The following is a 17,148-nucleotide window of genomic DNA, read 5'->3' as shown; positions in this document are numbered from 1 at the left end:
TCCCACTCTATCGTGGAAACAAAATAAACATGTTTCAATAGAGGCTGCATATTAATAATGTGGCAGCCATTTCATAACACAGTTACATAGGTGAATGACAAAATGTTTTAAAGGCCCAATGCAGCCGTATTTATCTCAATATCAAATCATTTCTGGGGAACAATTTAAGTACCTTACTAACCAGGTTTCCATCCAACCTTTTTTATGCGAGTAAAGTACATGTCGGCTAAAATAATGTCATGACAGGCCTGATGGAAACCGAAAATGTGTGGGTAAACTTTCCAAATGTCAACAACAACAAAAATACACTACACAAGGTAGGATCTTCTTGTCAGTAAAATGTATTATGCGAGAAATGTCGGTGGAAACACTTTTATGAGCAAATATTGATATAATAACCATCATATCAAAGTAAACTTGGGAGTTTATGTGATGACATGTTGTGTGGTCCTCCCTGAATTATGATGAACTTCACAGGGTGGTGAAAGTGCAAGGCGATGAGCTTGATGCTCCTTTCCAATGAATAGCGAGGGTCCATTTTTTTGTTGTTGTGAGAAAACCATCAGTCAAGTTGAAAATACGATTTTTTTTTAGGTACATGGGAATTTAACCGCAAAATATATTTTTTATGAGCACTACGTCATCACGCACAGACTTTTATCCTCAACAAGTCAATTTGATGGAAAATGCGCATATTCGTTTTATACGGATTTTAGAATATTTGCATGAAAATCTGTCGCCAATTGTATGGAAACCTAGCTACTGTGATTGTTTTCGATTAAAATGGTCAAAAAGAAACATAAATAGCTTCTTAGCAAAGAGCAATTTCTCAAGCAAGAATTTTGCTAGGACTGAGTGGCCTGAGTGGGGAGGGGAAAATGTGCTGTTATTGGCAGAGATGTTTGAAACTCTCTTTCTTGTTGGTCTATTAACTATTTTCAAGCCAACTTGACACAACTGTGGGAAGCATTGGAGTCAACATGGACCAGCATCCCTTTACTCAGTGTATATAAAACTCAGGAAATCACGTTTTTGACTGCACTGGGCCTTTAATACATTTATGATCACAGCTATCTTCGTACATTTTCCACCAAATGTATATTCTTCACTATTGCTGGGCTACCTGTTGTGAAAGTGTGCCAGTGGTAGGTCCATTCTTCTCTAATTCATCAAATCTATGGCAGAAGAATCGATAGGCTTCTTCCTCTGAGCATGACTTAAAAGAAAACAGTACAAAGACAGGCCAGACTATAAGAGAAACACACTCTCTCATTTAAGTAAGTATGTATAAAATCAATAGTACAACATAATGATGAAAGCCAGACCCAATACCCTGGTCAGACTTCTAGCCTACTGTATAATGCACAAATGACAAGACCTGTATTTTCCCTACCGGCTTGTCAGCAGTCTTCTGAGGTTCTTTTATTCTCACTTCTCTTGCGGCATTGATTTTACTTTGAAGGATTTTTAACTAGATGAGGGAACATAAGGATGACAAGATGAACCTGTTCACATATCGTGGTTATAGCTTTAGTGGAAATAAAGACTATCTCACCTTGTATTCCTGGAGCATGAGTCTACCTCTTTCTTGACTTCTGCTGAGCCTAATATGCGGGGGATGTTGTATCACTGTCAAATGTGGTCACCAAGCGGAGTCAGTAAACACAACACAACAAAAACAATCAAATGCACAATTCTCTACTGAATAAAAAAAAAATTATGCAGTACGCCAATACCCCTTTCTTGGATGTACACTCCATCTTGAAGCTGAACCTTTTCCTTATTCTCCTCTGTCATCCTGACAAACAAATGGATATGTCATACAGAACTGTTTCACTATTGCCACGAGTTATAGCCACGTGTCTCATCCTCAAGCCTCACCTTGAAGTTGCGCAAAAATGAGATAAACATTTCTTAAATTCATTTGAATATCTTGTTAGGATACAGCTGGAGCAGATAGCCTAATCATAATGTTTTTACAGTCTAGTTAGACCTGGCAGACAAGTCACCATGCCATGGTCGCCATGGGATCAAATAAACATTAGATCCAATAAACGAACTACTAGAACAAACAAACAAACTCTCAGGAAAGACAAATAATACCATCATGGTGAAAGTGTAGGAAAATAACACCCAATTGATAAGTACTAGCTAGCTAGTTAGACTCTCAGCACAGATGAAAGGGGTTAGCTAGTTCTAATATTTTCTCTCAGCATAGCTAGCTAGCTACTAGTAACGTTAGCTAGTTTGCTAGCTAGCTAGGTTCCTCCCAAATGCATACTTATAGCTAGCCAGCTAAAGTTAGCTAGATAGAACTTGATAGGCTTTGCTTTAGACAGCTCCCTCGCTGTAGCTAGATAGCAGCTGATTGACCATAAATGTAGCTACTAGGTATTATGTTTATGTAACATAGCTACTGTACCCAACGAAAGTCTGAGATTTATTCGCCATAATTTCACTGCTCCACTGTCATGTTAGCTAGCTGTGCCCACACATCAGAGCGCGCTAAATCAACGTTCAATCAACGTTCTCGTCTTTGTACAAACTGGCAGATTCAGCACTGGTCAGCTCCTGGTGCTGAAACTCAGCTACGACAGACAGATTTGGCTGCTTGTTGAAATATTTTTACAAATTTAGCAAGCCGGACACTTCAAGAATGTATCAAATGTATCTAGACCATTTAAAAGTGTTTTGCTTAATTAGCAGCTTCAAATATTAAACTGTGTGACTCTGAAGAAAGTTTAAAATACTTGGTGATGGAACGTTGATGTACAGTTAGGTTAATAAATTCGTTTTATCAAATCTATCACCATGAGGTTTGAGTTGCACCATTGAGTAAATGCATTGTACAGACCTGATTGTAAAGGTTCTCTCTAGTGAATGAAAGGTGCGTGGGCGGGCTTCTGTCAATTCAAAAGGGAAAAAGTATTTCCTGCAGGATTTTTTTCATTTTCGTACTTTCTTCTTCAATGTTATTTTTGATTGGTCGCTGAAATGGCTTCTAACCAATCAGCCGGCGTCTGCTATGGAGGAAGGAATAAATGCAAGATGGCTCCTCATATAAAATCAGCCTCCTGTGTTCCGTTTAGAGGACAACAAAATTACTCTTTAAATCGTATTAGATTAAAGTACTTATCTGGGAGTAGTGCTGAAGGTTGATACAAGGTTTAAGGTGATATACGTGTAATACATGGCAAGTAACTGACGAAGAAGTTATTGAAGAGACAAGAGGGACCTACTTTGAAGCCATGATTTGTTGAACTAATTTCGACTGGTTTCAGGTGGTGAGCTGTGTGACTAAAGAGAGACGCACCAGGGCCTCCTTTGCTAGGCTCGCTAGCTATCGCATTGGATTAGCGTCAAGTAAAGAGGATAACTTTTAAAATAAATGATAGCATCTGTTAAATGCGGATCACAGAAGAGCACATTTACGCATTCAATTAATCGTCATGGCTGTGTCAAGGTAAGATTCCCTAGCTAGCCAACTAACGTTAGCTATTCTTATCAAAGATGATTAACAAATAGTTAGGTACTTGTTAATTAGCATGAACAGGCAATGTCATTATAATTCACGGTGGTGTTAACTAGCTAACGTTAGCTCTAACTAAATTAACGTTAGCTAGCTATTTCAATTAGCCAGCCAGTTTTACTGAGGTAGGTCGCTAGCTAGTATCTACACAACAGCTATTGCCAATTAGCTAACATTATGTATTTTTTTTAGCTAGCTAACGTTAGTTACTAGCAGACCTGTATAGCATACAATTGATCTTGCTAATATGTTTAACGAGACATGTTACTTTTAGCTAACCGTTAATTGATGTGCAATCTGCTTGCAAATGTGCCAGTCTGTCATCCTTGCAAATTAGATTATAGATTGTGTTCATCCAGAGATTTATTTTGATGAGATTAGTCTCCCAAACGTATGGTTATTGTACGGTGGTTGGTTTCCCGTGTCATATCTTGTAAATTTAGTTTGCTAAAAAATATCATGGGCAATCGTGTCTGATAGTTTGTCTAGTCAGGCTCGCAAGAAGATGCCTATTTGAAGCCTTCAACTAAAACATAGGCTATAAATCAGCTGAAGGCATTTATTTATATCTATTGACAGTTACCCTCCAGCCAATTTATGAATCTATAATTCTAATGAAATGCACATTGTATAATCAAGCTGCTGAACATCCTCATTTTGATATGAAATTATGTAGTTAGTAGTACAATAACAATGAATAACAAATCCAAAATGCTCCACCCTGATCATTTGCATTGAATGGCCAAAGGGGAAAATACTTTTTCTGCCCCTGCCTAAACTATTCCTAATCCACAAAAGATATACCCATTGCTTAACCACAACTGTATTCATCTGTAGCCTAGAGATTGTTGGATTTGTTTTACTTTGAGTGGGATGGGCATTTTGCCACACTGAACAGCGTCGCCGTTTTTAATGGCACTCTGTTTTATTTTTAGCAGAGATGTGTTCAACGCTCCTATCAAACGGTAGTAATATGCACAGTATACTCTAGGTTCGAAAGATTGTCATAACTCATTTAATGGTTTGGATATGAAGTGCCCTCCCTAGTGTTATATACACTGCAAAACTGAAGTGTGTGTATATACACCTTATTTCACAAAGCTGAAGTTCAAGTTCCGACTTAAACTCCAGTGTTGTCGACAGGATTCTTACAACCCTCCATGGAGTTGATATCCTTTCGTTACATTTGTAAATGCCCCAAAAATGAATGCAACTTCTCAGAAGTCTCTTAAAATATATGCAATGTTGACCAATGCATGCATATGCTTATTTTCTGATCTACTTGTTTCCTCCGTTTTTCTCTCTCCCACTCTTTCTCGTCCTCCAGGCTTGATCGTCTGTTCATCCTGCTTGACACTGGAACTACACCGGTGACGAGGAAGGCTGCTGCCGTACAGCTGGGAGATGTGGTCAAGCTCCACCCGCATGAGCTCAACAACCTTTTGTCGAAGGTGGGTGCTGGGCTTGTCCTCAACAGTGCCCACAGTCAGGTTTCTATCTACATCAGGGTTGTATTCATTAGGCACCAGAAGGAAGAAAAGACTCAAACGGGGAGAGACTACTTGTTCTTAAATGTTATTTTTTTCCATTTTGCTACAATGGGGGGCTAATGCAAACGATCCAGGGATTCCACGTTGTTGTCAGCTCCCCACACATCTGCCTGCAGTGCTGCCAAAAGGACATCCATACTTTAACCACCCATACAGATTTGCAAACCCCCCCCTTCACCTTGTCTGGAAAAATCTAACTGGCGGCCCGTAAAGGTCAGAATGTTGCATAGCCCATTGTCTTTGTTGCCTCAGGGGAATGTTGAAGTGATTATTAAACAAGTGGACTGTCTGACCTGGAATAGCCATCTGATTTACATTTTAGTCATTTAGCAGACGCTCTTATCCAGAGTTCATACTTTTCTCATATTGGTTCTCATTGCAAAAACACAGCCATTGCGTTGTAAGCACCATGCTCTACCAACTGAGCCACATGGGACCTGACACCTATTTGAATGAGATGTGTTCATCCTCTGAGTCTGTTTTCTCACTTGCCCATAACCTACAGGTGTTGACATACCTGAGAAGTCCAAACTGGGACACACGTATCGCTGCGGGTCAGGCAGTGGAGGCCATTGTGAAGAATATCCCAGAGTGGAACCCGTCACCCAAGCTCAAAGAAGGTGAACCAACCTCGAACCTGCCACGTTAGTCATAGCCAAGTGCCTGTATTTTGTTAATCCTTACAGCAGCGAACAAATAATGCCTTAACGTTCCATTACACAAAGGATTATCATTTAAATAACCTTTGAAACGGACAGGAATGGGGTATAATGATGTTTGCCCGAGGTGTTGTAATACAACTGGTGGTGATAGCGCTGCATCTCTACTGCTCTTAAGTAACCATTGACAGGAGGTGACGAGGTACTTAAGTGTGTCGGTGTGGGCAGGCACATTTTTTAAAAGCGGTTCAGGCTCATATCAAACATTGAAATGAAACACTTGACATTTCATCAGCAATCAAGCACTCAAGGTCCACACTTTCTAATTTTGTACTGTAAAAAATCCCTGACAAAGGCAGTGGGACTGATATGTAAGCTTAAATAAACAAGTGATACTCGCAAGTGAAGTGTGCAGGTTTTTCCTTTTCTTGTCGTCGTCCCCCCCCCCCCCCCCCCCCTTCTAGCTCTGACTCTACTGATATTGAGGAAGAATGTACTGCCTATGCCTTTGGTTGTTTGGTTCATAGCTATCTTATGAATGCACGAACTGTAAGTCTCTCTGCGTAAGAGCATCTGATAAATGACTAAAATGGAATGCTTGTCTCTCTTCCAGAGTCGTGTGCAGACTTCTCCCCAGAAGACTCCTCTGACCGGTTGAGTTTCTACCGCTTTGACATTTCCCGCCTGCTCAAACATGGTGCTTCTCTGCTGGGTTCCGCCGGTGCGGAGTTTGAGGTCCAGGATGACAAGTCTGGTATGCATTTTTTTCTCATCAGTATTATCATGTCATATTTCATACATGTGGGCTGCCACTCAGAAGAAAAAATTTAAATATTACAAAAGGTACATAACTACAAAGTATTGAGTATTTGATCATATTTTAAAGTTTAAGTAATACATTCAGTATAAACAGGAAAAGAAAATATAACAAGTAGGCCTCCAGCCCATTCCCCCCCTAACCCCACAAGGCCAACATGTCTCTATCCACTCCCTGAAACCATGTTTCCCATCTGCTTTTTAACTCTTAACTCCAACTATGAACACCTGTGCTCAGTGAGGCTCCTAATAGTTTGGTTTGCGTCTGTTATTATCCAATTGGAAGGAATGTTATGGGAGAATCCGATATGTGACCACATGGCTAGGCTATGTCTGGTTGTGCTTCTGTTGAGCAAGTAGCTGCTTGGATTGAGTCCGCCGCTGTATTGACATTTGTCTTTTAGCTTGTGCTGGACTCCACACAGCAAACAATTATTTGACACTGTAGGGTGTCAGGATTTTGTTTCAATGTTGCATAATCTGCATTCTGAATCTCTCCCAAATGGCACCATAATCTCATATAGGGCATTATTTTTGGACCAGGGCCCATATTCTTTTCCTTTAGACTATTGAATCTGTATCCTCTAAGTTTGCTTTTACATGACGATGTGGTGATCCAAGTGACAAGTTCGAATACAATTTGAATTCAAACGGCTCCAGTCTGTCCTTTTGTCTCAACTTAATAATACATGTTTTTATTTTGTTCCCCCAGCTATGGACCTCCTAGTATTCACTACTCTGTATGTCATATTTTCAAGGTCCTGTGACAGTTCATGTTTTTGTGCTTTGCTACACTAGTCCAGAGTGACTTGCGTGCCTCTTTGATATATTTTGGCTGCAGCCTGTGAAAGTACAGTTTACCTGACCTGTTAATTCAACACTCTAATCTCTAGTTCACTTGCCTTCCTGTCAGTCTACCTCCCTACTTACGTCCCCTAAGTACAGGAACATGCAGAATGAAGCCTTCATTTATACCTTAAGGGCTGGTTTCAGGGACACACATTGGTCCTGGTCTAATACACACAACATCCAGGACTAGGGGCTTAATCTGTGTCTGGGAAGCCTGCCATAAATGTCCCTGTGTTCTCTACATAAAATGTGAGTTGGTCTTTTCTACAAGCACCATACCCTAGCTCTGCTCTCCCCTGCCAGGTGAGGTGGACCCTAAAGAGCGTCTGGCCCGCCAGAGGAAGCTGCTGCAGAGAAAGCTGGGACTGGACATGGGTGCCGCCATTGGCATGGACACGATGGAGCTGTTCAACGACGAGGACCTGGACACCCAGTACACCTGCACGCCGAGTGGCCCTAAGGCCCAGGGACAGGGAGAGAGGGGCTCTGAACCCTGCTCCAGCAATCACGTGGTGAGTCGGTAACACTACCGCGATTTCCAACTCTCCTTCTTTACGCTACTGCTGTATGTTGAGCTCCAAATTATGGACAGCATCCTATGAAGCTTGATACCAGGGTCGTGTTCATTAGGCTATGTATTTTGTAACGGGAAATGAAAATCAGCATTTCTTATTGGATGTATCCATGTAATCCCTCCCTGATGCAAAGCATTTTCTCACTACTGAACTCATCCCAGGTAGCATCAAATGCAGGCTATTATCCTTTCCCATTAATTTAGAAAGCTAAGTATAGGTTAATCCAGGTCACAACGGTGGCAGACTGAGTACATTTACATGCACAGTAATAATTCAATATTAAACTGATTATGGCAGTATGCAGATTATGCAATAGTCATGTGAACACCTTACTCTGCTCATCATAATCTAAGTAAACATATGCCGACTAAAACAACTGGTTTTCTGAGTAATTTAGGGAATTTTTAGGTACAGGTAAACGCCTTTATTGGCATTTAAGCTGTGTATTTGATCTGCCCGTGGGGTAGCACCAGCAGTGTGAGCATCCCTCTTTAGCACGAGTGAAGTGAGTTAGTGACAACTGAATGAATGTATGTGTCTTTAGAAGTAGTTCTCACAACTTTATAGGGCCGAACTCCGAATCCAATATGCTTCCCAAAAATAACATGGTCGCTTATTTTGATTAGCGATTGTCTGCCATCAGGTAGCCTGATTTCAGATGTGTCCGTGTAAACTGGATTATTAAGGAAATCGTTCTTCTCTCAAATCATGTAAATGTTTTAATCAAACTATTATATTATGACTATCCACAATAATCACATTGTGTGCATGTAACCGTACTCGGTGTGTGAAGCCGGGCTTAGAAGCTTGGCGGCGCTTTCAGCACCGAACAGCATTGCCAGGTGTATTTTTTGACCAATCATTACCTGACTATGCGTAACCAAACTTGGAAAGAGGCATGCTGTAGCTTGTCTGACTGGGAAGTCCTGTAGGAAGGCATTGAAGTAGGTCCTGACAACATGCTTTGGCTCGTACTGTTTGAAAACATTACAAGCTGTCAAATCCTTGCTTCCTCCGTCCTTGTTTTCTCAATGCCTCTCTAAGCTCACTGGAGGATAGGATCCAAGGTCCCTCCCTCAGACCACCTCCTCCAATGAGCTTAGAGGCATTGAGGAAACAAGGACCCCCTTGGGGCCAATGAGTGACAGTTATGCGCATTTATGGTGTGTGTGTGTGTGTGTGTGTGTGTGTGTGTGTGTATATATATATATATATATATATACTCCTCTCTTGAAATCAAGTTGATAGCTCACCATGAATGCGATGTCAGAAAATGGACAGTTATACTGATAGTAGTCTCGTTAGACTGTACTGATAGTTACATAATGGTCGATACGTAGTCAGTCGTAATATCTGAGCTTCATAATGGGACAAAGGCTAAGAAGCCAAAACCAGAATTTTGAATTCTTGATACATCACGATACTAAAGAGAGCACATTAACCAAAGTCACAGAATGGCGCTTGATCCAGACATAAACTCAGCTACTGCTCTATTCAATCGTTGGGCGTCTTGAGTTCAATAACAATACGTTTGACATTTTTGTTTTTTACATCAACATTATTGAGACAGCCATGTATGCATTAATGAATCAATCAAATTGACATTGTTTTTACCAATCTCAGTATATAACAATGATTCTCTCTTGATGAACTGGGTAAATCAATATGTAGCCTAGGCCTATTCACATAAATGCGTGTTCAATAGGAGTGTGCATGCATTGCGTTTGAGCTTGTTTTGGCTGATTTCATGAGGATACAGATGACAAACCATCTGTTTCCCTTCCATTTGGGACTTATTTTATTGTATGGATCAATAACATTTGCATAGAAGTAGCTTATTTGATAAAAGTGCACACTCTCTTCAACCAGTAATGATGTAATTTACGAGGTAAGAGGGGCATGTCCCAGAGTCAGTTCGCTGAGGCAATAGATAATCTTAGGGAGAAATGTGAGCGATGCCTTAAGGGAATAAATAATGTTTTGGTGGTCATCAGCATAGTTTGCATTTTATCACACAAATTACCAGGATAGTAAATTGATGCTAGCTTCAGCTGTAAGTTAACAAGAAAAGTTAGTCTACAAAGCTGGAAGCTACTGATATCATCTTGCATTGTAAAGTGTTCTGGACATGTTTTGCAATGTAATTAAGTTTCAAAATGTCTACATGCCGTGTCGCATTATTCAAGTGTTAGCTCCCCACATTGACATGCTGCAACCCAGACTCAGTGCAGGCCCTGCTTTTCGCACTAAGGGGTACATCCGCTGCACTGATAGACCGAGTTGATCCATGAGACACATTTGACAGAAGTACCGAAAGTAATATTCTGCTACCAAACTGTTTTTTTTAAACTTTATTTTATGTTCTAGTTTCGGTGTATCGTGCAACATTGCTATATAAAATATATTCTTTCTGACAACCATCAGTAGAGTTGAAAATGCGGTGGAAACCCATTTCACACCAATTTCACCATTTTATGTGCACTACGTCATCACTCGCATCCTTTTATCCGCAAGAAGTACATTGGATGAACTCATGTCTGGTGGGAAATGCACAGATTTGAATATTTGCATGAAAATCTGTCACCAATTTGATGGAAACCTAGCAAGTGCCTAACTACACAAACCAGGCTCAAGTGGCCAAGAGACGTCATGTGATCACCTACTGCTATCTAGTTGACGAACTGGGAATCGGACTACCTATCCATTGATGTAAATGTCGACTTCAGCTTTCTCATATGTACACTACCGTTCAAAAGTTTAGGGTCACTTAGAAATGTCCTTATTTTTAAAAGAAAAGCATTTAAAATAACATCAAAATGATCAGAAATAGTGTAGACATCATTAATGTTGTAAATGGCTATTGTAGCTGGAAACGGCAGATTGTTTTTAATGGAATATCTACATAGGCGTACAGAGGTCCATTATCAGTAACTATCACTCCTGTGTTCCAATGGCACGTTGTGTTAGCTAATCCAAGTTTATAATTTTAAAATGCTAATTGATCATTAGAAAACCCTTTTGCAATTATGTTAGCACAGCTGAAAACTGTTCTGATTAAAGAAGCAATAAACTGTCTTTCTTTAGACTAGTTGAGTATCTGGAGCATCAGCATTTGTGAGTTCGATTACAGGCTCAAAATGGCCAGAAACAAAGATCTTCTGACTCGTCAGTCTATTCTTGTTCTTAAATGAAGGCTATTCCATGTGAGAAATTGCCAAGAAACTGAAGATCTGGTACAACGCTGTGTACTACTCCTTTCACAGAACAGAGCAAACTGGCTCAAACCAGAATAGAAAGAGGAGTGGGAGGCCCCGGTGCACAACTGAACAAGAGGACATGTACATTAGTGTCTAGTTTGAGAAACAGACTTCTCAAGTCTTCAACTGGCATCTTCATTAAATGGTACCTGCAAAACACCAGTCTCAACAGTGAGGGGACTCGGGATGCTGTTGAGTTCATGATCCAACATCTTATCTGGCCTGCACCTTTCAGCGTGTGAGGCGTCAAGTCATTATGTGCTCACTTCACTTAAGCATGTGATCTGCACATTTTGTTCATAAATATTTGTCACTGTTAGAAGAACACATTATGCTCCCTGTCTGAGGAACAGTCTCTCTCTTTGGTCTGGAATTAATGACTCCAATCTTATTTTCAATAAGGTAAATATTGTTTTGTTTAATCAATAAAAACTCATGTTCAGTTGAAATTGATATTTTTTCAGCCCATGCAGGCGGCAGAGATAATAGACTCAGAGTTTCGACCAGGCATGAGCAACCGACAGAAGAACAAGGCTAAGAGGATGGCCAAGCTAGTGGCAAAGCAACGATCCAGAGACATGGATCCCAACGAGAGAAGGTATGACCTATTTCTTCCAAAGCTTTGTGTTCATTAGGCACCAAAATGAACAAACGGTTCTAAAACTAATTGGAAGGAGAAGGCTTGTCCAGTAAGAAATGCACCATTTACGTTTGCCCTAATTAACACGACCCAGGTGTTTTGGTCTTTGGTTTCCATCTGCAGGTCTTTTTTTAAAATTGGATTACTGAGTTGGGAAATCAAATCACAGATCAATATTTTTCTTCCTGCAGTAATGACAGTTTTGAGGGGGAGCCTGAGGAGAAGCACAGGAAAACTAGTAACGTAGTCATCGAGCAACCGGCAACGGAGCATAAAGTCTTAATCGATAACGTTCCAGACAACTCCAGTCTCTTGGAAGAGGTAGGAGATTGGTCAGCAAGGATAAAGCTTCGTTAAAGAATACGGTTGAAGTAAACTATTTTACACAGAACTTGAGAATTAATTTACTAGGTGTTTGAAAAAACAGACTGGATAGTTATGAAATTAGTGTCTGTCCAAACATTGAAGAAGTTCTGATTCAACTTGTGTTTTTGTTTTTTTTCAGACCCAGGAGTGGCCCCTGGAGAGCTTCTGTGATGAGCTCTGTAATGACCTCTTCAACCCCTCATGGGAGGTAATGACCTTCGTAGTCTTAGCAGACCTGTTCAAGTCATTTGCAATCCTACAGCTCTTTATGAACACTGAACAAAAATATAAACGCAACATCAAATAATATTGTATTTGTCATATCCCCCGAATACAAAGTGTCGACCTTACCGTGAAATGCTTATTTATGAGCCCTTAACCAACAATGCAGTTCAAGAAATGGAGTTAAGAAAATATTTACTAAATAAACTAGTTTGGATACCTACTCATTCCAAGGTTTTTATTTAGTTTTACTATTTTCTACATTGTAGCTTAATAGTGAAGACATCAAAACTATGAAATAACATATATGGAATCATGTAGTAACCAAAAACGTTTTAAACATATCAAAATATATTTGAAATTCATCAAAGTAGCCTCCCTTTGCCTATATGACAGCTTTGCACAGTCTTGGCATTCTCTCAACCAGCTTCATGAGTTAGTCACCTGGAATGCATTTCAATTAACATGTGTGCCTTGTTAATTTGTGGAATTTCTTTCCTCAATGTGTTTGAGCCAATCAGTTGTGCTGTGACATGGTACGGGTGGTATACAGAAGATGGCCCTATTTGGTGAAGGATCAAATCCATACTATGGCAAAAACAGCCCAAATAAGCAAAGGGAAACGACAGTCCATCACTACTTTGACTGACCTTTGTCTTAATCCTGAAAATGTCAAGAACTTTTGAGATTTTCGTCAAGTGCAGTCACAAAAACCAAGCCCTATGATGAAACTGGATCTCTTGAGGACCGCCATAGGAAAGGAAGACCCAGAGTTACCTCTGCTGCAGGGTACAAGTTCATATGGAGTTACCAGCCCGAATAAAGTAACCGACATCTCAACCTCAACTGTTCAGAGGAGACTGCGTCAATCAGGCTTTCATAGTTGAATTGCTGCGAAGAAACCACTACTAAAGGACGCCAATAAGAAGAGACTTGCTTGGGCCAAGAAACACAAGCAAAGGACATTAAACCGGTGGAAATATGTCCTTTGGTCAGTCCAGATCTGATTTATTATTTTTTGTCTTTGAGACGCAGAGTAGATGAACGGGTGAGCTCTGCATGTGTGGTTACCACCGTGAAGCATGGAGGTGGTGGGGGTGCTTTGCTGGTGACATTGTCACTGATTTTATTTAGAATTCAAGGCACACTTAACCAGCATGGCTACCACAGCATTCTGCAGCGATACGCCATCCCATCTGGTTTGCTCTTAGTCCCTCTATCATTTAGGGTTTTCAACAGGACAATGACCCCAAACACCTCCAGGCTGTGTAAGGGTTATTGGACCAAGAATGAGAGGAATGGAGGGCTGCATCAGATGACCTGACCCCAATTGAGATGGTTTGGGATGAGTTAGACCGCAGAGTGGAAGAAAAGCAGCAAACAAGTACTCCCCATATGTGGGAACTCCCTCAAGAGTGTTGGAAAAGCATTCCAGGTGAAGCTGTTTGAGAGAATGCCAAGGGTGGGCAAAGCTGATACTACTTTGAACAATCTAAAATCAATTTTGATTAAACACTTAAAACATTTTTTTTTATTACTACATGATGGTCCTGGATGGCAGGAAGCTTGGCCCCAGTGATATACTGTACGCACTACCCTCTGTAGCGCCTTACGGTCGGATGCCGAGCAGTTCCATATCAGGCGGTGATGCAACCGGTCAGGATGCTCTTGATGGTGCAGCTGTAGAACCTTTTGAGCATCTGGGGACCCATGGCAAATCTTTTCAGTCTCCCGAGGAGAAAGTTTTGTCCTTTTCATGACTGTCTTGGTGTCTTTGGACCATGATATTTTGGTGATGTGGACACCAAGGAACTTGAAACTCTCGACCCGCTCTACTACAGCCCCGTCAATGTGAATGGTGGGCTTGTTCAGCCCTCCTGTTCCTGTAGTCCACAATCACATCCTTTGTCTTGCTCATGTTGAGGAAGAGGTTGTTGTCCTGGCACAACACTGCCAGGTCTCTGACCTCCTCCCTATAGGCATTCTCATTGTTGTCGGTGATCAGGTCTACCACCGGTGTGTTGTCAGCAAACTTAATGATGTAGTTGGAGTCGTGCTTGGCCACGCAGTCGTGGGTGAACAGGGAGTACAGGACGGGACTAAGCACGCACCCCTGAGGGGCCCCTGTGTTGCAGATCATCGTGACTGTTGTTGCCTACACTTACCACCTGTGAGCGGCCCGTCAGGAAGTCCTGGATCCAGTTGCAGAGGGAGGTGTTTTAGTCCCAGGGTCCTTAGCTTAGTGATGAGCTTTGAGGGCACTATGGTGTTGAACACTGAGCTGTAGTCAATGAACAGCATTTTCACAAGTGTTTATTTTGTCCAGGTGGGAAAGGGCAGTGTGGCATGCTATTGAGATTACGTCATCTGTTGGGGTAGTATGGGAATTGGAGTGGGTGTAGGGTTTCTGGGATAATGGTGTTGATGTGAGCCATGACCAGCCTTTCGACGCACTTCATGGCTACAGACGTGAGTGCTGCAGGCCGGTAGTCATTTAGGCAAGTTACCTTCACTTTCTTGGGCACAGGGACTATGGTCTGCTTGAAACATGTTGGTATTACAGACTCGGTGAGGGAGATGTTGAAAATATCAGTGAAGACACTTGCTAGTTGGTCATTGCATGCTCGGAATACACGGTCCTCGTAATCCATCTGGCTCCGCAGCCTTGTGAATGTTGACCAGTTTAAAGGTCTTGCTCACGTCGGCTACGGAGAGCGTGATCAGTCGTCCGGAACAGCTGGTGCGCTCATGCATGCTTCAGTGTTGCTTGCGTCAAAGTGAGCATGAAAGGCATTTAGCTCGTGTCACTGGGCAGCTCATGTCTTGGTTTCCCTTTTGTAGTCCGTAATAGTTTGCAAGCCCTGCCACATCCGATGAGTGTCAGAGCTGGTGTAGTAGGAGTCAGTCTTAGTCCTGTATTGATGCTTTGCCTGTTTGGTTGTTTGTCTGTGGGCAAAGCGGGATTTCTTATAAGCGTCCGGATTAGTGTCCTAATCCTTTGAAACGGCAGCTCTATCTTTTAGCTCGGTGTGGATGTTGCCTGTAATCCATGGCTTCTGGTTCGGATATGTACGTACGGTCACTGTGGCGACAACGTCATCGATGCACTTATTGATGAAGCCGGTGACTGAGGTGGTATACTCCTCAATGCCATTGGGTGAATCCCGGAACATATTCCAGTCTGTGCTAGGAAAACTGTCCTGTAGCATCTGTCATTTGACAATTTCCTGCTTTAATCAAGCAGGAATCAGGAGGATAGAATTATGATCAGATTTGCTAGATGGAGGGAGTGGTTTGTATGCATCTGTGTGGATTAGAGGTGTTTTTTAAAATATTTTTAAAATAATTATTTCTCCCTCTGGTTGCACATGTGACATTCTAGTAGAAATTAGGTCAAATTTATTTACGTTTGCCTGCATTAAAGTCCCAGGCCACTAGGAGCGCCACTTCTGGATGAGCATTTTCTTCTTCTCGTTGAAAGCGGTCTTAGTGCCAGCATCGGTTTGTAGTGTTAAGTAGACGGCTACGAAAAATAGTCAGTTCTACAGTTTCATGAGGTAATCTACTTCAGTTGCGCAATACCTTCAGACTTCCTTAATATTTGACATTGCACCAGCTGTTATTGAAAAATAGACCCACACCTCCGCCCCTCGTCTTACCAGAAGTTGCTGTTCTGTCTTGCCGATGCACGGAAAACCTAGCCAAATGTATATTATCCACGTCGTTGTTCAGCCACGACTCGGTGAAACATAAGCTATTACAGCTTTTTAATGTCCCTTTGGTAGGATGGTCTCGAACGGAAATCATCTAGTTTATTTTCCAGTGATTGCACGTTAGGCAATAGAACGGATTGTTGAGGCGGAATACCCACTCGCCTTTGAAGTCTAACAAGGCACCCCTATCTCCGCCCCCTGTATTTCTGTCTTTTCACGCGAATGACAGGGATTTGGGCCTGGTCTCGGAGAAGCAGTATATCCTTCGGCCAATTTGAGGTGATTAATCGCTGTTTTAATATCCAGAAGCTATTTTCGGTCATAAGAGATGGTAGCAGCAACATTATGTAAAAAACAAGTTACAATGTGACAAGATAGCACGGTTGATTTAAGAGTGTGTAAAACAGCAGCCGGCGCTATTACATACAAAAATGTCAAAGATTTTACTGAGTTACAGTTCATATAAGGAACTCAGTCAATTTAAATGAATTCATTGGGGCCTAATCTATGGATTTACCTTGACTGGGAATACAGATATAAATCTGGTTACAGATGCCTAAAGAAAAAAGTAGGGTTGTGGATCTGAAAAACAAGTCAATATCTGTTGAACCACCATTTGTCTCATGCAGCACAGCTCCTTAATATAGATTTGATCAGGCTGTTGATTGTGGCCTGTGGCATGTTATCCCACTCTTCAATGGCAATGCGAAGTTGCTGGATATTGGTGTGAACTGGAACACACTGTCGTACACGTCAATCCAAAGCATCCCGAACATGCTCAATGGGTGACATGTCTGAGTATGCAGCTTCCAGGAATTGTGTACAGATCCTCGTGACATGGGCCCTTGCATTATCATGCTGAAACATGAGATGGTGACGGATTAATTGCACCACAAGGGGCGTCAGGATCTCGTTACTGTATGTCTAGCATTTTATTGATGGTCATTTGAATGCACATTGTGTTTATTGTCC

The 17,148-nt window shown here is 41.4% G+C and overlaps 1 protein-coding gene across 2 annotated transcripts in view; it reads left to right on the top strand.

Moving 5' to 3' along the window:
* The first annotated feature begins 3,058 nt into the window (after nt 1–3,058).
* LOC120017541 (TATA-binding protein-associated factor 172-like) overlaps nt 3,059–17,148 on the top strand; it is a 69,558-nt gene continuing 55,468 nt past the window's right edge. For both annotated transcript variants that reach the window (XM_038960376.1, XM_038960375.1), the window contains exons 1-8: nt 3,059–3,463; nt 4,857–4,980; nt 5,585–5,699; nt 6,352–6,492; nt 7,707–7,915; nt 11,700–11,833; nt 12,067–12,196; nt 12,381–12,449. In XM_038960376.1, the coding sequence (XP_038816304.1) occupies nt 3,450–3,463; nt 4,857–4,980; nt 5,585–5,699; nt 6,352–6,492; nt 7,707–7,915; nt 11,700–11,833; nt 12,067–12,196; nt 12,381–12,449 (936 nt within the window). In that variant the 5' untranslated portion in view covers nt 3,059–3,449. The remainder of the gene's footprint in view (nt 3,464–4,856; nt 4,981–5,584; nt 5,700–6,351; nt 6,493–7,706; nt 7,916–11,699; nt 11,834–12,066; nt 12,197–12,380; nt 12,450–17,148) is intronic.

This window comes from Salvelinus namaycush, chromosome 22, assembly GCF_016432855.1.
Source record: "Salvelinus namaycush isolate Seneca chromosome 22, SaNama_1.0, whole genome shotgun sequence".
Taxonomy (NCBI): Eukaryota; Metazoa; Chordata; class Actinopteri; order Salmoniformes; family Salmonidae; genus Salvelinus; species Salvelinus namaycush.
The sequence above is the reverse complement of the archived record's forward strand: the minus strand, read 5'-3'. Positions and strand labels throughout refer to the sequence as shown.